Raw genomic sequence first — 23,013 nt, 5'->3', positions numbered from 1 at the left:
TATATTTGCTTTTGTTTTCTTTGCCTTACGAGACAGGTCCAAACAATATTGCTATGATTTATGTCAGAGTGTTCTGCCTATGTTTTTTTTTTTTTTTTTTTTTTTTTTTTTTTTTTGCAGTACGCGGGCCTCTCACTGTTGTGGCCTCTCCCATTGCGGAGCACAGGCTCCGGACGCGCAGGCTCAACGGCCATGGCTCACGGGCCCAGCCGCTCTGCGACATGTGGGATCTTCCCGGACCGGGGCACGAACCCGTGTCCTCTGCATCAGCAGGCAGACTCTCAACCACTGCGCCACCAGGGAAGCCCTCTGCCTATGTTTTTTTCTAGGAGCTTTGTGGTTTCTGGTTTACATTTAGGTCTTTAATTCATTTTGAGTTTATTTTTGTATATGGTGTGAGAAAATGTTCTAATCTCATTGTTTTACATGTGGGTATCCAGTTTTCACAGCTCTACTCATTAAAGAGACTGTATATCCTTGCCTCCTTTGTCATAGATTAGTTGACCGTAAGTGCATGGGTTTATTTCTGGGCTCTCTATTCTGTTCTGTTGATCTATGTGTCTGTTTTTGTGTCAGTACCATAGTGTTTTGATTACTGTAGCTTTGTAGCATAATCTGAAGTCAGAGAGCGTGATGCCTACAGCTCTGATCTTTCTCAAGATCATTTTGGTGATTGGAGTTCTTTTGTGTTTCCATACATATTTTAAAATTATTTGTTCTAGTTCTGTGAAAAATGCCATTGGTATTTTGATAAGGATTTCCTATATTTTGCCTTGGGTAGCATGGTCATTTTATCAATATTAATTCTTCCAATGCATGAAGAATACATGCTTATATCCCTTTTTTTTGTCTGTGTGGTATGCGGGCCTCTCACTGTTGTGGCCTCTCCCATTGCGGAGCACAGGCCTCCGGACGGGCAGGCTTAGCGGCCATGGCTTACGGGCCCAGCCGCTCCGTGGCATGTGTGATCTTCCCAGACCAGGGCACGAACCCGCGTCCCCTGCATCAGCAGGCACACTCTCAACCACTGGACCACAGGGAAGCCTATACTTCACCTAAACGTTCTCAGTTGTAGTTTCTGTCATGTGAAATAAGTGAGTTCTAATCTCTACTATCCCTTTCCTATTAAAATTCTATGATTCAAACCTATTTCCAGGGCTGGTTTTTTGAAGCATTACTGGGAAGATCCTATTTCTATAAACAGTTGCAGGGTTAATTAGAATTTCACAGAGCAGTGATAGGAAATGATAACCTTCTCTGATTCTTATATGTTGGTAACTAGCAGATTTTGATAAGAATTGTTTACCTCTAACTAATATACCTTTTCTCCACATCTACACCAGCATTTGTTATTTTTGGTCTTTTTCATGATAGCCATTCTGACAGGTGTGAAGTGATACCTCATTGTGGTTTTGATTTGCATTTCCCTGATGACTAGCGATGTTGAGCATATTTTCATGTCCCTGTTGGCCATCTGTATGTCTTCTTTGGAAAAATGTCTGTTCAGGTCTTCTGCCCATTTATTAATTGACTCATTTGTTTTTTTGATATTGAGTTGTATGAGCTGCTTATACATTTTGGGTATTAACCCCTTATTAGTCATATCATTTGCAAATATTTTCTCCCATTCAGTAGGTTGTCTTTTCATTTTGTCAGTGGTTTCCTTTGCTATACAAAAGCTTTTAAGTTTAATTAGCTCTATTTGTTTATATTTGCTTTTGTTTTCTTTGCCTTACGAGACAGGTTATGTGGGATCTTCCCGGACCGGGGCACGAACCCGTGTCCTCTGCATCAGCAGGCAGACTCTCAACCACTGCGCCACCAGGGAAGCCCTCTGCCTATGTTTTTTTCTAGGAGCTTTGTGGTTTCTGGTTTACATTTAGGTCTTTAATTCATTTTGAGTTTATTTTTGTATATGGTGTGAGAAAATGTTCTAATCTCATTGTTTTACATGTGGGTATCCAGTTTTCACAGCTCTACTCATTAAAGAGACTGTCTTTTCTTTATTGTATATTTTTGCCTCCTTTGTCATAGATTAGTTGACCGTAAGTGCATGGGTTTATTTCTGGGCTCTCTATTCTGTTCTGTTGATCTATGTGTCTGTTTTTGTGTCAGTACCATAGTGTTTTGATTACTGTAGCTTTGTAGCATAATCTGAAGTCAGAGAGCGTGATGCCTACAGCTCTGATCTTTCTCAAGATCATTTTGGTGATTGGAGTTCTTTTGTGTTTCCATACATATTTTAAAATTATTTGTTCTAGTTCTGTGAAAAATGCCATTGGTATTTTGATAAGGATTTCCTATATTTTGCCTTGGGTAGCATGGTCATTTTATCAATATTAATTCTTCCAATGCATGAAGAATACATGCTTATATCCCTTTTTTTTGTCTGTGTGGTATGCGGGCCTCTCACTGTTGTGGCCTCTCCCATTGCGGAGCACAGGCCCCGGACGCGCAGGCTTAGCGGCCATGGCTTACGGGCCCAGCCGCTCCGTGGCATGTGTGATCTTCCCAGACCAGGGCACGAACCCGCGTCCCCTGCATCAGCAGGCACACTCTCAACCACTGGACCACAGGGAAGCCTATACTTCTTAATAGCCTATTGGCTATTTCTTTAACATTGTTCTCCATTCAGCAGATAATCATAGAGACCTCTTGTGTGTTTAGAACTTTGTAAAGTCCTATAGGGTAAAAGACAATAATTGTAAAATGTGGTCCCTGACTTTAAAGAACTTATAGTTCAATAAGGAAGACCAAAAATATGGGATTTGGAGTCAAAAGTTGGAGATTCAAGACTTGACACCAGCATCAATTAGCTTCATGATCGTCATTTAAGCTCTTTTGAGTCCTAGTGAAGTGCAGGGGATGATTCCAATCTCACAGGGTTGTTGACAGGCTCAAATAAGATTATATATGTAGAATAGTGTTCTGTAAAATTGAAAGCCCTATTAAGCATTACACCAACCATTAGAAATGATACAAGAGGGTGTAGATGTAAAGGCTAAATGTCTTAGAGCAAAGAACAGTGAGTAGGGGGTTAGTGAGTAGAGACTTCCTGATGGAGCTGAGGCTTGATGGGTCCTGGAGATGAGTAGGGTTTGGATAGTCAGGATGAAAGAAGGAGACCACTCCAAGTGGGGAGCATAGAACATGGAGCATGGAGTGAAGGTTGCTCAATTAAGTTTGATTAACTCAACCAGTCCTCCTGGATTACCTAATACGAACCTCATGCTCTACTGGGACTTCTCTGTTTGGAGAAGAAATGTTGTGTGGGAAAGTACAGTTGGATGGACAAGATGGGATCAGGACATGACAGGAGGGCCTTGGAGAGCAAGTAAGAATGTTTAACCTCCGCATGGCAAGAAATAGGCAGCCATCAATAGGTCTGATGTGAATAGCATTTTAGGAAAATGAAATTGGTAATGGTGTGTAGTCTGGATTAGTATGTAGAGACTGGAGTCTGTAATCTGGGGTGGAGGGTGGGGGAAGATTTGGAAAGTGGGATGGTGGAGAAAAGGATGACTCCAGAAAAACTTAACAGACTTTGGTGTCAGAGGCAAAAGAGGGAGGAATCCAAGTTTTTCTAGAACTTTTTACCAGTAAGATTAGAATAACAATTTTCCTATCATTCGATAGGAAAGAAGAATTGGGGGAGAAAAGAAATTTGGGAGGAAGAGTTGAGTTCCGTTGGCGCATGGGGAGTTGAGATGGTAGCCAGTTCCGGGCAGCAGCATTCTGTAGGCAATTGGAAATGCGGGACTAGAACTCATATAAGAAGTCAGGGTTAGGCATGGGGATTTGGGAATCATCAGCACAGAGACTCATAAATTATGCACTTTGCTTAGGCTTAATTTCATGTTTTTTAGAAGATAAGAGAAATGAAAAGCTTGCTGAATTATGGATTATGCAACTGTATTAAAAGTAATTCTCCCTTTCCCCCTCCCTTCTGTCTCCCTGATGATTTTTGTGTTCTGTTCTTCTCTCTGATCCACTTATCCTTCCCCTAATACTTTATAAACTGAGGGACACAATAACCTCTATTTCTGTCAGATCAGAAGATTGTCAGTGAAGAGATTAAGGTGATCGGGAATGTTTACCAGAAAATATGACGATCCTCTTGGCACCTTCTCCAATCCTTCAGAGATCAGAGGGATACAGACTTTCTCTAGAGGAAAACAACCATTTATATTTATGGGAGGAAATATTAAAGAGCTAAATTCTCAGTTCCCTGGACAGCCCCATTGTTTGTTTTGCAGCTTTTATTAAGAAAAGCAGTGATTCTCAGCAAGAGACAGAGCTGCTTGGCAAATAATGTAATCAGATGAAGTAGGGTTTTCAGACCTGGTGGGTGGACTTGAAGTTGGGACTCCTCTCCTGGCACTCAGTTTTCATTTGTGGTTTGAACTGAGTTTGCACAAATAGCAGATACAGCACTCAAAGTTGAATTTTCTTTAGTTTATCTTCTTCTTCCTCCCCTTCAAAGAGAAAAATTTCCCAGCAATTTGCTTAGATGTTCTCAAGCATTACCTGGTACAGAGAGTATCTACTTGACTTTACATAAGGTAATAATGAGGAGGAGGAAGTTGGAGAAATAAAGACACACGGTGCTAACATTTATTGAACATCTATTATATGCCAGGCACTTTATAATCATTCTCTCATTTAATCTTCACAGCTGCAAAAGATGGATATTTTAATCTCTGTTTCACAAATGAGGCTCTGAGGGGTTATGTAACTTGCCCAGATCATGCAATTAGTAAGTGACTGAACTGGGATTAGGATCCCCTAACTGGGGTTAGTTTTCTAAGCCTGAATGTTTCTTGTTTCAAGCTTGTGCTTCCTTTCCATCCCTATTATAAGCAAAAATTATTTTTTAAAAAAGACACTTGATTGTAATTTTACAGAAGCCTGTGGGGTAGGATGAGAATCCAGTAGTTCTCAGATCCATACATTCCTCAGCTAGGTCACTCATTCCCCATCCCTCTCTCCTTCCTGCTTTCTCTTTTGTTTTTCCTTTACCTATCATAGTGGGATGCCCTCTTCTCTCCTTACAATTCTCTCTTGAGGTGGACAGGTTGAAAGATGAGGCAGAGTGGTAAGGAAATACAGCACCAGATCCTTCGTTTTTCAGGGCATCCTGTGTATATTTTTCGTTGACCTTCTGTGGAGCCTGGTCAAGGGCATGTGGATACTACAGTTTGGCTGCATTACAGCTTCTGATTTTCATGTTGACTGTGGACAGACATTGATAGAAGTACCAACTACATACAAGGTACCAAAGTGGGTGCTAGGAAATTACTTTGAAGTAAATAAATTGAAATTTCCTTAAAATTAAAAAAATGTGTTTAAATATTGGATATTTAAGAACTATGGGCCAAGGATAAAGGAGTGTGGAAGAGAGAGGAGCAGGCCGCAGTCCTTAGAAGCTAACAAGTTCCTGGGGATAAAAGGCAAGGACGGCTTGAGGTGTGGCCCTGGCCACCTGCCCTGGTCCACTACACAGTCACTCTTTGGTCCACAGCCATCAGCTGTCCAGAGCTCTCTATTAGGCAGCCCATTTTCGTGACATCCCTTGGGTGGCACTCCATGCAGATGCTCTCCTCCCCTTACCTTTTTCTCCTCCTCTGAAATCTAATACATGAATGAATGGATGAGTTGGCCTACCCTTAGGGTAGATGTATCTGGGAAAGACCTATTATCTGGGCAAGACAGGGAAATTGGAGTGGGCCAGGCCCCTCAAAGCACTCCCAGGTCAGTCAGTGCGTGTTGACTACAGCCTTCCAGCAAAGTGTTGCTAATAGTGAGGATTTTAGGTCAATGAGGAGGCAAGGCCAGCTGTGAAGATGAACTGAGATGCTGCACATGAGGCAGTCACCACAGCACTTGGCACGTGGTAAGTGCCTCTCTAGATGTTATTTGTACCATGATTATGCTTATTCTCATTGAAATCAGTTAAAATGCTTTTGTCTGCAAGTAAAAAAGACCCAACTAAAAGTAGCTGAACGATCTTGTATAATGAGAAGTCAAGAGTTGGTGTGTCTCTAGGGTTGGTTAATTCAGGAGCACGTGGAAAGGCAGGAGCACAGGAGCACCCAGGTCCTTTCTGTCTTTCCACTCTGCCTTCCTTAGGGTGGGTGGCTGCAGAAGCTCCAGGCACCTTCACATGAAGCTGAAAAAGGGCAGAGTTTGTCCTTTGTTCCTTCATAAGAGAATGGAAAACTTTTACAAAGGCTGCTAGTCGTTTTCCCCTTGTGTCCCATTTGTTAGGGCTACGTCACATGACTGTGCCTAAATCAAGAGGAAATAACACAATTCACATAGTGTCAAACTTGAACTTGCATCAGAATCACTGGGAGGGCTTGTTAAAACAGAGATTGCTGGGCTGCATCCCCAGAGATTCTGAGTCAGTAGGTCTAGGGTAGGGCCTGAGAATTTGCATTACTAACAAGTACTCTGTTAGTATAGGGACCACACTTTAATAACCATTGGCTTAAACTGTTCAGTAGTCATCTCCCAGGTCTAGAGCAGTGCTCTTGAAGTACATAGATATCCCAAACCTGATCAGAGTTGAGGCTCTGTTAGCAAGAAGGAAGGGGGAAAATGCCTGCTGGTTAGTCACATATCATTTTTAATTTTTGGAGTTACAGAAAGGGCAGAAGGTTTCATATTAGGCTCTTGATTCCCTCTGGGTCATATCTTGCAGGGGTGCTTTCCTTTCACTTAGGACAATCCCAGAGAACGTCTGGATTACCAATTCAACTCAGCTGAAGATAGGAGAAATTTCACTGTCATGCTATTACGTGGGCTCTTGGACATCAAATATTAGGTTTAGTAGACCATTGCAGATGGCAGTGGCTGCTCCTTCCCCCTCTCTCTTCTTCCTCATCTTCCTCTTCTTCCTTCTTCTTTTGTCCCTACAAACTTCAGCATCATATGAAACTTCCATATTTCAGAGAACCAAATTCTCCCTTGTCCTGCAATGTGTCCACTCCAAGCTTCCCACTTTGGGGCTGTGCAGCTCCTTTGGTAGCAAAGGCTGAGGGCCTTATAGCTGGAATCTGAGCAGTCACAGGCTCAGTCATCAGGAAGCTTGATGCTGTGGTTACTTCTAAATGAACAGTCATTATTGATGCTAATTGAACTTGAAGTTAATGAAAAAGGGTTATTTTACAGGGCTTAAGTCAAGGCCAAAATTCTTATTACAAGTTAATTATTCTCCTTAAAAGGCACTATTACAGCCATGATAGTTTTTTATCAACTTTTTCTCTAGTGCTGAAAGAGATTTCTTCAAAGGCAGATTCCTGATATAATTATTCACCTCATCTAATTCTTAATCACCAATCATTTCTCTCTAGGTAAAGGTTAATCAAAGGTATGTGAATTGTACATTCTGCCTTAATTGCATTTGATCAGTTTCAAAGAAACCCTTTTCTCTTCCATCTTTGGTTAGAAATGTGGTCTTTCCCTGTGCTTTTAAACCTAAAACCTGGAAGAAGGAATCAAAATGGGCTCACTGGGTAAAATGGACCGGTTCTGCTACTGGTGGCGGCAGGAGATGGACAACTCTGGGTGTGCCTGGAGCCAGGGGAAGGTGTGGGAGAGAGATTCTCTGTGGATCTACTGTTGGGAATCAACAACATAGAAACTAGGTCTTCTGTATTCTTTCCCTTCACTTTTCTTCCCTCTTTTTTCACGTCTTTTTACATGGGGTTTAAGCATTCAACATAAGAGTTTGGGGGCAACACATTTTGATTCATGTTGACACCCAATTCACCATCACAGCTCTGTGCTTTTGTCAAGCTATTTCTTCTTTTGGGTGCCCTTTCCATTCCTCTCCACCTGTGGCAGTGCTCTTCATATCTCAAGTCTCTGCTTAAATGTCAACTCCTCCAAGACACATAGCCCCCACCCTGCCTCCTTCAAGAGGGATTTACTACTTCAGAGCTGTGACTGCATGCCTTGCCCGGCTGTTTCTATGGCAGTGTCTGTCTTCTTGCATCCCCTCTGCCACTCCCATAATACCACTGCAGGGAACAGTCTGTGGACCCCCATGGGACATTTAGTTTATGCCCCTTACAATGGAGAGACATACGCCAGAATCTTCTGGCACCAAACACAATGCCTGTGAAATGCATAGGAGGCCAGGGAAAGCCATAGACCCATAACCTGTAGCCAGCCCCCGCTTTTCACTCCTGCCATTGGCAATACTGGAAAGCCACTGGCTCACTCCTGTGGTCCTCCTTTCAAATGCCCATTGGCCATAAGGAAACTCCTAGAAGAGCCAATAGCCAATAACCTGCTGATAAACCAGTAATTAACCGGATTGAGGCTCACAATTAACATGGTGAGGGACCTCCTGAATTAAGCCTCTGGAAGTACTATTAAGATGCAAATATTATCCAGAAGGAGTAAAGTAAGAAACCATGACCAGTCATGCAATACTCATTTACAAAGACCATGATTTCTTTTCCACATTATTTAACCAGTCACCCAGTAGGTTTCTGAAGGAATGGTACAGGAGCTGGACCACGGTTTAGCCAGGCTGACAGCCACAGCATAGGGATTTTTGGAGCTGCACCTTCCATTCTCAGTTTTTGTCTCTCTGCCAAGACTTCCAGTCATATAACTTTCAACTCACAGCCCATTCTCTTTTAGAGCAAAGCTTTGTCTTTTAACCCTTGTTCACATTGTGTCTTTCAAAATGAAAAAAAAGATCTCCTAATGGAACCCCGATTCACTCCAGTGTTGTCTGCCTTCCTAGGTTGTCACTCATTCACAGTGCAAAATGGCGAGGAGGAGGCTATCCTGAATAATAAATTTCAGGGCTATTAAGGTTTTAAATCATCCTAGAGAATTAGGCTCAACCAGCAGTCCTTGTGTGTGCCACTGTAACTTGCCAACCCCAAATCCTGCCTTATCTCCAGGCATAAAAGCCACATTAAGTTTTAAGATCTGACTCAATAATGTATTATGGATAATGATGACACCTTGATATTAAGTCTTCAGAAAAGAGCCTGGGCATATGACTTGACATATTGAGGTTTTACCACTGATAGAAATGTTAGAGTTTTATGGCTTCCACTGATTGTTAAGCAAATACTATATCTTTCTATGGAAAATACTAACCCAAAAAGCGCATTTTAAGAGGAGTATGTGTAAGCAGAGTGTGTGTTTGTGTGTATGTGTGTGTGTTTAACACACTGCCATACTTAGATAGTTCCCTGTCTTTCTCTAAATGGAAAAGCAAAATACTTGAGAATTTAAAGGGAGTTGAAAGTCAAAGAATATCCTGCATTTAAAAAAGTGCTTAGTAGGACTTCCCTGGTGGCGCAGTGGTTGAGAGTCCGCCTGCCGATGCAGGGGACACGGGTTCGTGTCCCTGTCCGGGAAGATCCCACGTGCCGTGGAGCGGCTGGGCCCATGAGCCGTGGCCACTGAGCCTGCGCGTCCGGGGCCTGTGCTCCGCAACGGGACAGGCCACAACAGTGAGAGGCCTGCGTATGGCAAAACAACAACAAAAAAGTGCTTAGTGCAGTCTGGCTGCGCCACAGCTGCCAGGCCCTCGGCCGATGCAGGGAGACCCGCAGCAATGTGGACGAGGCCGTGTGGATGACAGGCTCTTGGTGCTCCAGCCAGGCATCAGGGCTGTACCTCTTAGGTGGGAGAGCCAAGTTCAGGACAATTGGTCCACCAGAGACCTCCCAGTTCCATGTAATATCAAACGAAGAAAATCTCCCAGAGATCTCCATCTCAACGCCAAGACCCAGCTCCACTCAACGACCAGCAAGCTACAGTGCTGGACACCCTATGCCAAACAACTAGCAAGACAGGAACACAACCACACCCACTAGCAGAGAGGCTGCCTAAAATCATAATAAGGCCACAGACACCTCAAAACACACCAATAGATGTGGACCTGCCCGCCAGAAAGACAAGATCCAGCCCCATCTACCAGAACACAGGCATTAGTCCCCTCCACCAGGAATCCTACACAACCGAGTGAACCAACCTTAGCCACTGGGGGCAGACACCAAAAACAACGGGAACTATGACCCTGCAGCCTGTGGAAAGGAGACCCCAAACACAGTAAGTTAAGCAAAATGACAAGACAAAGAAACACACGGCAGATGAAGGACCAAGGTAAAAACCCACCAGACCTAACAAATGAAGAGGAAATAGTCAGTCTACCTGAAAAAGAATTCAGAATAATGATAGTAAAGATGATCCAAAATCTTGGAAACAGAATAGAGAAAGTACAAGAAATGTTTAACAAGGACCTAGAAGAACTAAAGATCAAACAATTATGAACAATACAATAAATGAAATTACAAATTCTCCTCAAGGAATCAATAGCAGAATAAATGAGGCAGAAGAATGGATAAATGACCTGGAAGATAAAATAGTGGAAATAACTACTGCAGAGCAGAATAAAGAAAAAAGAATGAAAAGAATTGACAACAGTCTAAGAGACCTCTGGGACAATATTAAATGCACCAACAATCGAATTATAGGGGTCCCAGAAGAAGAAGAGAAAAAAAAAGGGACTGAGAAAATATTTGAAGAGATTATAGTTGAAAACTTCCCTAATATGTGTAAGGAAATAGTTGGTCAAGTCCAGGAAGCACAGAGAGTCCCATACAGGATAAATCCAAGGAGAAACACCCCAAGACACATATTAGCCAAACTATCAAAAATTAAATGCAAAGAAAATATATTAAAAGCAGCAAGGGAAAAACAACAAATAACATACAAGGGAATCCCCATATGGTTAAGAGCTGATCTTTCAGCAGAAACTCTGTAAGCCAGAAGGGAGTGGCAGGACATATTTAAAGTGATGAAAGGGAAAAACCTACAACCGAAATTATCCAGCAAGGATCTCATTCAGATTTGACAGAGCTTTACAGACAAGCAAAAGCTAAGAGAATTCAGCACCACCAAACCAGCTTTACAACAAATGCTAAAGGAACTTCTCTAGGGAGGAAACACAAGAGAAGGAAAAGACCTACAATAACAAACCCAAAACAATTAAGCAAATGGTAATAGGAACATACATATCAATAATTACTTTAAATGTAAATGGATTAAATGCTCCTACCAAAAGACATACCTTGGCTGAATAGATACAAAAACAAGACCCATATATATGCTGTCTACAAGAGACCCACTTCAGACCTAGGGCCACATACAGACTGAAAGTGAGGGGTTGGAAAAAGATATTCCATGCAAATGGAAATCAAAAGAAAGCTGGAATAGCAATTCTCATATCACACAAAATATAATTTTAAACAAAGGCTATTATAAGAGACAAAGAAGGACACTACATAATGATCAAGGGATCAATCCAAGAGGAAGATATAACAATTATAAATATTTATGCACCCAACGTAGGAGCACCTCAGTACATAAGGCAAATGCTAACAGCCATAAAAGGGGAAATCGACAGTAACACAGTCATACTAGGGGACTTTAACACCCCACTTTCACCAATGGACATATCATCCAAAATGAAAATAAATAAGGAAACACAAGCTTTAAAGGATACATTAAACAAGATGGACTTAATTGATATTTGTAGGACATTCCATCCCAAAACAACAGAATACACTTTCTTCTCAAGTGCTGATGGAACATTCTGCAGGATAGATCATATCTTGGGTCACAAATCAAGCCGTGGTAAATTTAAGAAAATTGATATCGTATCAAGTATCTTTTTTGGCCACAACACTGTGAGACTAGATATCAATTACAGGAAAAAATCTGTAAGCAATACAAACACATGGAGGCTAAACAACACACTACTTAATAACCAAGAGATCAGTGAAGGAATCAAAGAGGATATCAAAAAATACATAGAAACAAATGAAAATGAAAACATGACGACCCAACACCTATGGTATGCAGCAAGAGCAGTTCTAAGAGGGTAGTTTATAGCAACACAATCCTACCTTAAGAACCAAGAAACATCTCAGATAAACCACCTAACGTTACACCTAAAGCAATTAGAGAAAGAAGAACAAAAAACCCCCAAAGTTAGCAGAACAGAAAAACCCCAAAGTTAGCAGAAAGAAGAACAAAAAAACCCCAAAGTTTACACCTAAAGCAATTAGAGAAAGAAGAACAAAAAAACCCCAAAGTTAGCAGAAGGAAGTAAGTCATGAAGATCAGATCAGAAATAAATGAAAAAGAAATGAAGGAAACGATAGCAAAGATCAATAAAACTAAGAGCAGGTTCTTTGAGAAGATAAACAAAATTGATAAACCATTAGCCACACTCATCAAGAAAAAAAGGGAGAAGACTAAAATCAATAGAATTAGAAATGAAAAAGGGGAAGTAACACCTGACATTGCAGAAATACAAAGGATCATGAGAGATTACTACAAGCAACTATAAGCCAATAAAATGGACAACCTGGAAAAAGTGGACAAATTCTTAGAAACGCATAACCTTCTGAGACTGAACCAGGAAGAAATATAAAATATGAACAGACCAGTCACAAGCACTGAAATTGAAACTGTCTGATTAAAAATCTTCCAACAAACAAAAGCCCAGGACCAGATGGCTTCACAGGCGAATTCTATCAAACATTTAGAGAGGAGCTAACACCTGTCCTTCTCAAACTCTTCCAAACTATAGCAGAGGGAGGCGCTCTCCCAAACTCATTCTACAAGGCCACCATCACCCTGATACCAAAACAAGACAAATATGTGACTAAAAACGAAAACTACAGGCTAATATCACTGATGAACATAGATGCAAAAATCCCCAACAAAATACTAGCAAACAGAATCCAACAGCACATTAAAGGATCATACATTGTGATCAAGTGCGATTTATACGAGGAATGCAACGATTCTTCAATATACACACGTCAATCGTGATACACCATATTAACAAATTGAAGGAGAAAAAGCATATGATCATCTCAATAGATGCAGAGAAAGCTTTCGACAAAATTCAACACACATTTATGATAAAAAACCCTGCAGAAAGTAGGCATAGAGGGAACTTACTTCAACATAATAAAGACCATATATGACAAACCCACAGCCAACATCGTCCTCAATGATGAAAAACTGAAAACATTTCCACTAAGATCAGGAACAATACAAGGTTGCGCACTCTCACCACTGTTATTCAACATAGTTTTGGAAGTTTTAGCCACAGCAATCAGAGAAGAAAAGGAAATAAAGGAATCCAAATCAAAAAAGCAGAAGTAAAGCTGTTACTGTTTGCAGATGACATGATACTATACATAGGAATCCTAAAGATGCTACTAGAAAACTTAGAGCTAATCAATGAATTTGGTTAAGTAGTAGGATACAAAATTAATGCACAGCAAGCTCTTGCATTCCTATACACTAATGATGAAAAATCTGAAAGAGAAATTAAGGAAACACTCCCATTTACCACTGCAACAAAAAGAATAAATTACCTAGGAATAAACCTATTTAAGGAGACAAAAGACCTGTGTACAGAAAACTATAAAACACTGATGAAATAAATTACAGATGATACAAACAGATGGAGAGATATACCATGTTCTTGGACTAGAAGAATCAATATTGTGAAAATGACTATACTACCCAAAGCAATCTACAGATTCAGTACAATCCCTATCAAATTACCAATTGCATTTTTCACAGAACTAGAACAAAATATTTCACAATTTGTATGGAAACACAAAAGACCCTGAATCGCCAAAGCAATCTTGAGAAAGAAAAACCGAGTGGGAGGAATCAGGCTCCCTGACTTCAGAGTATACTACAAAGCTACAGTAATCAAGACAGTATGGTACTGGCACAAACACAGAAATACAGATCAATGGAACAGGATAAAAAGCCCAGAGATAAACCCACGCCCATATGGTCACCTTATCTTTGATAAAGGAGGCAAGAATATACACTGGAGAAAAGACAGCCTCTTCAATATGTGGTGCTGGGAAAACTGGACAGCTACATGTAAAATAATGAAAGTAGAACACTCCCTAACACCATACACAAAAATAAACTCAAAATGGATTAAAGACCTAAATGTAAGGCCGGAAACTATCAAACTCTTAGAGGAAAACATAGGCAGAACACTCTATGACATAAATCACAAGATCCTTTTTGACCCACCTCCTAGAGAAATGGAAATAACAACAAAAATAAACAAAAGGGAGCTAATGAAACAAAATCTTTTGCACAGCAAAGTAAACCATAAACAAGATGAAAAGACAACCCTCAGAGTGGGAGAAAATATTTGCAAATGTAGCAAGTGACAAAGGATTAATCTCCAAAATTTACAAGCAGCTCATGCAGCTCAATATCAAAAAACAAACAACCCAATCCAAAAATGAGCAGAAGACCTAAATAGACATTTCTCCATAGAAGTTATACAGATTGCCAACAAACACATGAAAGAATGCTCAACATCATTAATCATTAGAGAAATGAAAATCAAAACTACAATCAGATATCATCTCACACCAGTCAGAATGGCCATCATCAAAAAATCTAGAAACAATAAATGCTGGAGAGGGTGTGGAGAAAAGGGAACCCTCATACACTGTTGGTGGGAATGTAAATTGATACAGCCACTATGAAGAACAGTATGGAGGTTCCTTAAAAAACTGCAAATAGAACTACCATATGACCCAGCAATCCCAGTACTGGACATATACCCTGAGAAAACCATAATTCAAAAAGAGTCATGTACCACAATGTTCATTGCAGCTCTATTTACAATAGCCTGGACATGAAAGCAAGCTAAGTGTCCATCCACAGATGAATGGATAAAGAAGATGTGGCACATATATACAATGGAATATTACTCAGCCATAAAAAGGAATAAAATTGAGTTATTTGTCATGAGGTGGATGGACCTAGAGTCTGTCATACAGAGTGAAGTAAGTCAGAAAGAGAAAAACAAATACCATATGCTAACTCATATATATGGAATCTAAAAAAAAAAAGTCATGAAGAACCTAGGGGCAAATCAAGATTAAAGACAGACCTACTAGAAAATGGACTTGAGGTCACGGGGAGGGGCAACGGTAAGCTGGGACAAAGTGAGAGAGTGGTAGTGTATATATGGACGTATATACACTACCAAATGTAAAATAGATAGCTAGTGGGAAGCAGTTGCATAGCACAGGGAGATCAGCTCCGTGCTTTGTGGCCATCTAGAAGGGTAGGATAGGGATGATGGGAGGGAGGATGATGCAAAAGGGAACAGATATTTGGATATATGTATAACTGATTCACTTTGTTATAAAGCAGAAACTAACACAGCATTGTAAAGCAATATGACTCCAATAAAAACGTTAAAAAAAAAGTGCTTAGGAATAAGAATGAAGCATTAGATAACATTAGAGCACCCTGATTTTTTTAATTTTAGAAGAAAATATCCTGACTAGAAGGCATGCTACTTGGGTTCTCAAGTCTCTTACTAATTAACTAGATGATCTTAGATAAGTTATTGAGAGTTTAAGACCTAACGGTTTGTTGGTTATTTTTTTGTTGTGTTGTGTTTTGTTTTGTTTTGAGTTAGTTTTTGCCTCCATTTCTCATATAACCCTCCTAAGCAGCCCTATGAGGGAAGTACGTACACTTTTCCCACTTCACAGAGTCTTAGAGAGGTTAAGTCACTTACCCAAGTGGTAGGGCAGGGCTCTTGCCCAGGGCTCTTGGACCCCAACACCCACCGTCAACCACCATGCTGTGCTGCTGTCTTGAGTCCAACAACACCTTCCACAATGCAGATACTCAGTGAGTGCCTACTGTGAGCCAGGCACGGGGAAGGGGACAGAGACAGAAGTGGCCCCTGTTCTCAGAGCTTGCAGATCAGGACAATTAAATTCTCTCTGGGCTCCTTGATCTTCTACTATAAGAAAAGAGTTCAGGTCATTGATATCCCTTCCAGCCTGAAAGCTTATGAGCATTTAAACTATTTGCAATGACTTCTATGCTTCCATTTCTTTATTATATTATTACTCACATGCTTTTATTGGATGGCTGTCATGTGCCAGGTGCTCCACTAAGGGTTTTTATAGGATTATTGAATTTAGTCCTCATACCAGTCTAGGGAAAGACTGCAGATGAGGAAATGGAAGCTCAGAGAAGTTACCTTGGCCAAGGTCATTTCGTTTATAAATGGCAGAGCAGAATTTGAACCCAGCTCTTTTAGATCCATGATCTCCCCCATGTAAACAACTTCTTGAGCTACTGCTCTTGAAATTTAATAAGCTCCATTCATTTAAATGAGCTAATTCCTATTACTACAGATATCATGAAAACAGAATTCTAGGTAACTGAGCAAGCTTGAAGCCTGGGCAGCAGCCTGCTTATTATAGGCAACATTGTACACCAGAGAATTCAGACCTGGACAGCCTCAAACCTGGTGTTTTGTTTGTTTGAAGCTGAGAATGAATCTGGAAACCTTCACAGCAGTGAGAGTTAACATTTCACCACAGTGAATTGAACTTGGGAAGTTGTTAGTTATAAAAACAACCACAACAATAGCAAAGGACTAATATTTATATACCCCTTTATAAGTTCCCAGGCCTTTCTGAATCCATTATCTCATTTGATAGAGGAAAAGAAAAATGGAATGAGTTGGAAGCCTGCAAATATATAAAATGATATTATTGAGTCTGTCAAAGAGAAACTCAGAGCAATGAGAAAAAGGAGCGGGGTCACTCGTCAGAAGCAGACAGGCTTATCTTTAAATACCTGATCAGGATGGTGGCTGAGCAGTAAATAAATGTAAAAGAACCATGAAGCTGTGAATAAGTGGAGCAACCTTTTTCTGAATGGAAAATAGCTGAAATTCCAGAGCCAGGGAAGGGGAGGGGTGGAAATATTCAGAAATTATGGCCTGAGAAGAATCTCTAAAGCTGTCAGGCAGCAGGGGATGAAAACAGCCCATCAGGAGTGGCCCAGAATAGATGGGGCTGTAAATCAAGGGGAGGAGCATTATGGCCATCACAAGGCACCGCTGTGCCTTACTGGGGAATGGACTGGAAGATTTTATGAGAGCTGGGTCTACCTGGCTCTGGGCATGATGGAGTTGACCGTGTCAACCTTGGGAAGGCTCAAAATTCAACTTGCTTTTAAAAATGGGCCTGAGGGGTTGCTTAGATTATCTTGAAGATCTGCAAGTCATTTTTTCTCTCTCTCAAGAGCGTATTTAAAATTAAAAAAAGATTATATTCTGTTGGGAAATAATGTGTGCGTGGGAGGAGGGGAGAGGTTCTGGATATATAGGCTTCTATGTGTTTGAATTCCATCAGTGCCCCTAGAAGCAGTCTGGAGTGTTGGTGGTGGAAGGGGTGGTCTTGGTTCCAAGTCCCAGACAGGCCACTTATCTATCATTTATGTGAGCAATCCCTTCAGCTCTCAGCCCTCAGGTTTTCTCAGCCTCAAATTATCATCTATAGAATGGGGACAATATCCCAATTATAGATCATTGTGAGGATCAGATGAACTAATGATTGTAAAGCACTTGACATAGGGTCTAGTGCAGAGTACATTATCAGAAGCTATTATTGGAGAGGGAAATAGGCATATCTCTTCATTCAGGAATCACAATCAGCAAATGAAGGGTGTAGTAGAAATCTTTCTCTGAGTTATGCTGCATAAATAACCTCAAACTCTTGTTGCTTTACAACATTTATGTGTTTCTCATTCATGCTGCCTGTTGGTTCCATGGATGGCTGGTACTGTCAGTTCCAGACTGTCAGTAGGTTCAGATCTGCACCACGCATCTTCTCATTCTGGGATGCAGGATGAAGGGACACCTCTTATCTGAGCCTCCATATTCTCATGGCAGAGGAAACAAGTACAAGAGAGCTCTGAGAGCCTCTGCTTGGAGCCGGCACCTTGCCACTTCTACATACGTTCCAGTTGCCAAAGGAAATACTAAGCTAGGCCAACATCAGTGGGGCAGGGAAGTATATTCTCCCATGGAAGATGGAGAGGGGAGACTAAATATTTGCAGGACGATAATAGAGTCCATCTCAGGGGGTATGCTTGGGGTCATGGCTGTGTGTGCACAGTCATCTGGCTGGGTCAGGAGGAGATTGACTGAACTCGGTCGAGCCGCTGTTAGGTAAACAGTGGACATGAGGTTGGAGAATGGGCTTCTGTCGAATCTTGCTCTTGGCTCTGGCATTGTGTGGAGAAAGGCTGGATGTCAGGAGGGCAGTGGCTGGGTTCTCCCCACCACTGTTGCCCTCAGGTCTTGCTGCATCTGTGGCTCCGCCTGTGACATGGCAATGACTTCCCTAACCAACCCCTTCAGCTCTCAGCTTTTGGGTAGCAGTTCCAGGTCTGTGTGAACTGATGGTGAGTCAGTGTCTCCCTAAGCAGTTGGATGTCACTGTTAACACTTGTTCCCAGACAGCATCAGAATTCAGTGGTTTCTTATAGTTCTCTCCAGAATCATAAAGTGTCCTTCTTTATGGGCCTCAGACTTGTCATTTTTAGATGAGATGTGGTGGAGTGATCTCTAAGGCCATTTCCGGTTTCTGTGGTCTTTGACCATGATGATTTGACAAGTGTTTAGGAGGCATGTATGAAATACTTGATATGAAACTTCCTAATGTAGATGTGTTAATGGCAACATTATGCTCATTAAAGCTGCATTGCATTACCCACATTACTATAAAAGGGTAATTGTCACGCGGCATCCTCTCCAGGTCTCCTGTAACCCTGGGGTGCTTGTTTCTCCTACATCCTCTTTAAAAAAATCTGCTTAAAGGCTGAAGGGTGTCACTAAGGTGTGTATGACTGATCATTATTTCCATTTTTGGAGGAGATGAGTCTTTACCTCCAAAGGAATGACTTTCAAATACCATGATGTGGCAAGTGTGAAGAGGACGACACTTTGGGCAGGAAGGCCCCTCTTCTTCCTTTTTCCCAATTTGATAAATATTTATAGAGAACCAATCCCCATGCTTTCATTTATATTGACTTACTTAATCCTCACAAAACCTCCCTGAAGGAAGTCAATATCCCCAACTTACAGATGAGAAAACCTAGTTCCAAAGAAATGAACTTACCTACAGTCATACAGCCAGGAAGGGCAGATCTAGGCTACAAACTTAGGTCTATTTGCCTGCAGTTTCTCTTCCCCTTTTATTACATTTTGATGAGATGTGCACTGAGCTAAGAGTTGGGGGCCTCTGTCCAAGACTTGAGCCTGCTTCTGGCCTGAGTGGCCTGAGGCAAGGCTCTGACAATGTGGAATTGAGGCAAGGGAACATTTAGCTACTAGGAGACCTTTGTTTTCACATCCAGTACACAGTTTATTAATTCTATGACTTTAGATTAGTTACATTTATATGACAGAACTTATGATACCAGCCCTGCCCACCCCACTGAGATCCTGGGGCAGTCTGAGGACATAATAAATGTGAAAATACTTTGTAAACTGTTTAATATTATTCAAATATAGACACTGGTGGTGGTTCTCCTTAGAAGGAAATGGGAACAAAGCCGACTGCCACTTCCCTTCTTAAAGAGAGGTTCTGCCTGGAAAGGAAATCCTACCCCACAAAATGTTTGTTTTGAGGGTTCCAGGATGCAAGAGAAGGAGTATCAAGTCTGTAGCTACTTTGTAGCTACAGAGAGAACAAAAGACAGAATTTCAAACTCACTTGTAGAAAACCCAGTACACAGAAATCCAGATTTCTATCAAAGGCATTCGGGGATTCAGGCTCAGGCTTGTTTGACTTGGAAACTCCCACTTTTTCATCCTAAAACACTAATTAGGCTAGGAACTAACAGAGGTTACCAAAAATGACATGGTCCCTTCACTCTAGTGACATACAGTCTGACTGGAGCAGGGAAAAGGCACACTTTCACAGAACAGCTAAATCACAGTGCAGTGTGGTATGGGGTATTGGGTCTATCACCAAGGTGAATATCTGGTTAAGACAGAGGGTGAAGTTTGCTTCTCTCCTACTGTAGGCAGGAGAGAAGGCCCTGTGTTCCACCTAAAGGTGTAATGGCCTAGAAATACTTGTTTAGAGGACTGAAAACCTCAGGATGTATATGTTTTTGGAAACAGTGCTCTATAGTATGTTTGTAAAGCACCCTGTTTCTCTTAAGACTTCACTTGACAAAATGTGTATCAACAAACAGCATGCAAATCCCTTTTTTGTACCGACAGTGAGTTTCCCACGAGTCAGTGGGAAATGCTAGGTTAGGATGTTAGGGTAAAATTTTTCTAATATGAAACCATTTTAGAAATTGACATGTAACTTGGTATTTTTTCCAAGTGGTTTTCAAATGAAAGTATAAAAGATGCAAAGATTGTGGGTATAGTAAGAAGAAATCCTTTTTGGGAAATTTTTTTTTTTTTTTTTTTTTTGCGGTACGCGGGCCTCTCACTGTTGTGGCCTCTCCTGTTGCGGAGCACAGGCTCCGGACGCGCAGGCTCAGCGGCCATAGCTCACGGGCCCAGCCGCTCCGCAGCACGTGGGATCTTCCCAGGCCGGGGCACGAACCCGTGTCCCCTGCATCGGCAAGCGGACTCTCAACCACTGCGCCACCAGGGAAGCCCTTGGGAAATTAATAGGAAGTCACTGTACATGTCTTGAACTTGACTTCTGTGAAATTAAAGTGCTCCAGAGCTACTACAACATACTGAAAGAAGCATACATGATTTCTTTTGGGTAAATCACAGCGTGTTTCAAGACCACTGGTGCCCATGTGCCTCTGAGTTCTGAACTAGGTTCAGTGACTGGAGCAGCACAACCCATGAAAGTTCTACATGTGATAAAACCTGTGCTTATTTATTTATTTATTTATTTATTTTTTGCAGTACGCGGGCCTCTCACTGTTGTGGCCTCTCCCGTTGCGGAGCACAGGCTCCGGACGTGCATGCTCAGCGGCCATGGCTCACGGGCCCAGCCGTTCCACGGCATGTGGGATCTTCCCGGACCGGGGCACGAACCCGTGTCCCCTGCATCGGCAGGTGGACTCCCAACCGCTGTGCCACCAGGGAAGCCCAAACCTGTGCTTATTTTGATTGAACAAAGGGCAAAGTCCATTAAAAAAATAGGTGCTACAGAGATGGTAATTTGTAACAGTTGAGAATTAGTCCAGAAGTTGCCATATTGTATCTAGAGGTTTATATTTCTTTGAATCCTGCTTTGAATTGTATCATTTCTTAAATAAGAAAATGTAAGTTAATATAGTTGTGTTAACATTGGTCATTAGCTAATACATAAGTTCCTTTTTTATAGAAAAAAAATTGATTGAACTGTGTGCTCAATGCCTCTGGGCCCAAGGCTCCATACCCAGGAATAGCCATGATAATTGGGACATTGATGTGTATGACCAGAACCCTAGGCATCAACGTTTATTGGTCAGCAGCTAGCTGAGTCACAGATATTGTCTGAATCTCCAAGAGGTGATAAACTACCAGTGAGTCCTCTTCTCACAGTCATCTTTATGGATGTGTCTCTATTCAAATGGGTGGTGGAGAAAAAGGTACCCAGAAGGCTTTATGACTACCTGACCTGACATCCTCATGTGCCAGAGGTTTTCCCTTTAGCCATTTTAAGCTCCCTGTGAAATCTAAGCATAAGGATATTTCTTTCTTTTGAAATAAAGGTCTTTGAACATAGCAGCTCTTCCAGTAAGCCTGAGAAAAGATTAGCTGGCTGAGTTCTAAATTAAATGAAGCTACCAGAGAATGAGACAACAGAAACAGTAACAAAGAGGAAAGATTTCGGTGCAGTGGAAGATGCAACATAACGGGTTGTCAAAACCTTTTCTTTTTCTTTTTTTTAACATCTTTATTGGAGTATAATTGCTTTACAATGGTGTGTTAGTTTCTGCTTTATAACAAAGTGAATCAGCTATACATATACATATATCCCTATATCTCCTCCCTCTTGCGTCTCCTTCCCACCCTCCCTATCCCATCACTCTAGGTGATCACAAAGCACGGAGCTGATATCCCTGTGCTATACGGCTGCTTCCCACTAGCTATCTTTTTTACATTTGGTAGTGTATATAAGTCCATGCCACTCTTTCATTTCATCCTAGCTTACACTTCCCCCTCCCCGTGTCCTCAAGTCTGTTCCCTATGTCTGCGTCTTTACTCCTGTCCTGCTCCTAGGCTCTTCAGAACCTTTTTTTTTTTTAAGATTCCATATATATGTGTTAGCATATGGTATTTGTTTTTCTCTTTCTGACTTACTTCACTCTGTATGACAGAGTCTAGGTCCATCCACCTCACGACAAATAACTCAATTTCGTTTCCTTTTATGGCTGAGTAATATTCCATTGTATATGTGTGCCACATCTTCTTTATCCATTCATCTGTTGATGGACACTTAGGTTGCTTCTATGTCCTGGCTATTGTAAATAGAGCTGCAATGAACATCGTGGTATGTGACTCTTATAGAATTATGGTTTTCTCAAGATATATGCCCAGTAGTGGGATTGCTGAGTCATGTGGTAGTTGTATTTTTAGTTTTTTAAGGAACATCCATACTGTTCTCCATAGTGGCTGTATCAATTTACATTCCCACCACCAGTGCAAGAGGGTTCCCTTTTCTCCACACCCTCTCCAGCATTTATTGTTTCTAGATTTTTTGATGATGGCCATTCTGACTGGTGTGAGATGATATCTCATTGTAGTTTTGATTTGCATTTCTCTAATGATTAATGATGTTGAGCATTCTTTCATGTGTTGTTGGCAATCTGTATATCTTCTTTGGAGAAACGTCTATTTAGGTCTTCTGCCCATTTTTGGATGGGGTTGTTTGTTTTTTTGTTATTGACCTGAATGAGTTGCTTGTATGTTTTGGAGATTAATCCTTTGCCAGTTGCTTCATTTGCAAAAATTTTCTCCCATTCTGAGGGTTGTCTTTTGGTCTTGGTTATGGTTTCCTTTGCTGTGCAAAAGCTTTTAAGTTTCATTAGGTCCCATTTGTTTATTTTTGTTTTTATTTCCATTACTCTAGGAGGTGGGTCAGAAAGGATCTTGCTGTGATTTATGTCATAGAGTGTTCT

The 23,013-nt window shown here is 41.2% G+C and overlaps 1 protein-coding gene across 1 annotated transcript in view; it reads left to right on the top strand.

Moving 5' to 3' along the window:
- The window catches only part of ALK (ALK receptor tyrosine kinase), a 714,463-nt gene that overhangs the window by 24,317 nt on the left and 667,133 nt on the right, over window positions 1–23,013 (top strand). The window contains exon 2 of the mRNA XM_024731532.1: window positions 5,180–5,184. Within this exon, the coding sequence (XP_024587300.1) occupies window positions 5,180–5,184 (5 nt within the window). The remainder of the gene's footprint in view (window positions 1–5,179; window positions 5,185–23,013) is intronic.

The sequence above is a fragment of the Neophocaena asiaeorientalis genome, unplaced genomic scaffold (genome assembly GCF_003031525.2).
Source record: "Neophocaena asiaeorientalis asiaeorientalis breed wild unplaced genomic scaffold, Neophocaena_asiaeorientalis_V1.1 scaffold689, whole genome shotgun sequence".
NCBI classification, from domain to species: Eukaryota; Metazoa; Chordata; class Mammalia; order Artiodactyla; family Phocoenidae; genus Neophocaena; species Neophocaena asiaeorientalis.
This window is presented reverse-complemented; position numbering and strand designations above follow the sequence as displayed.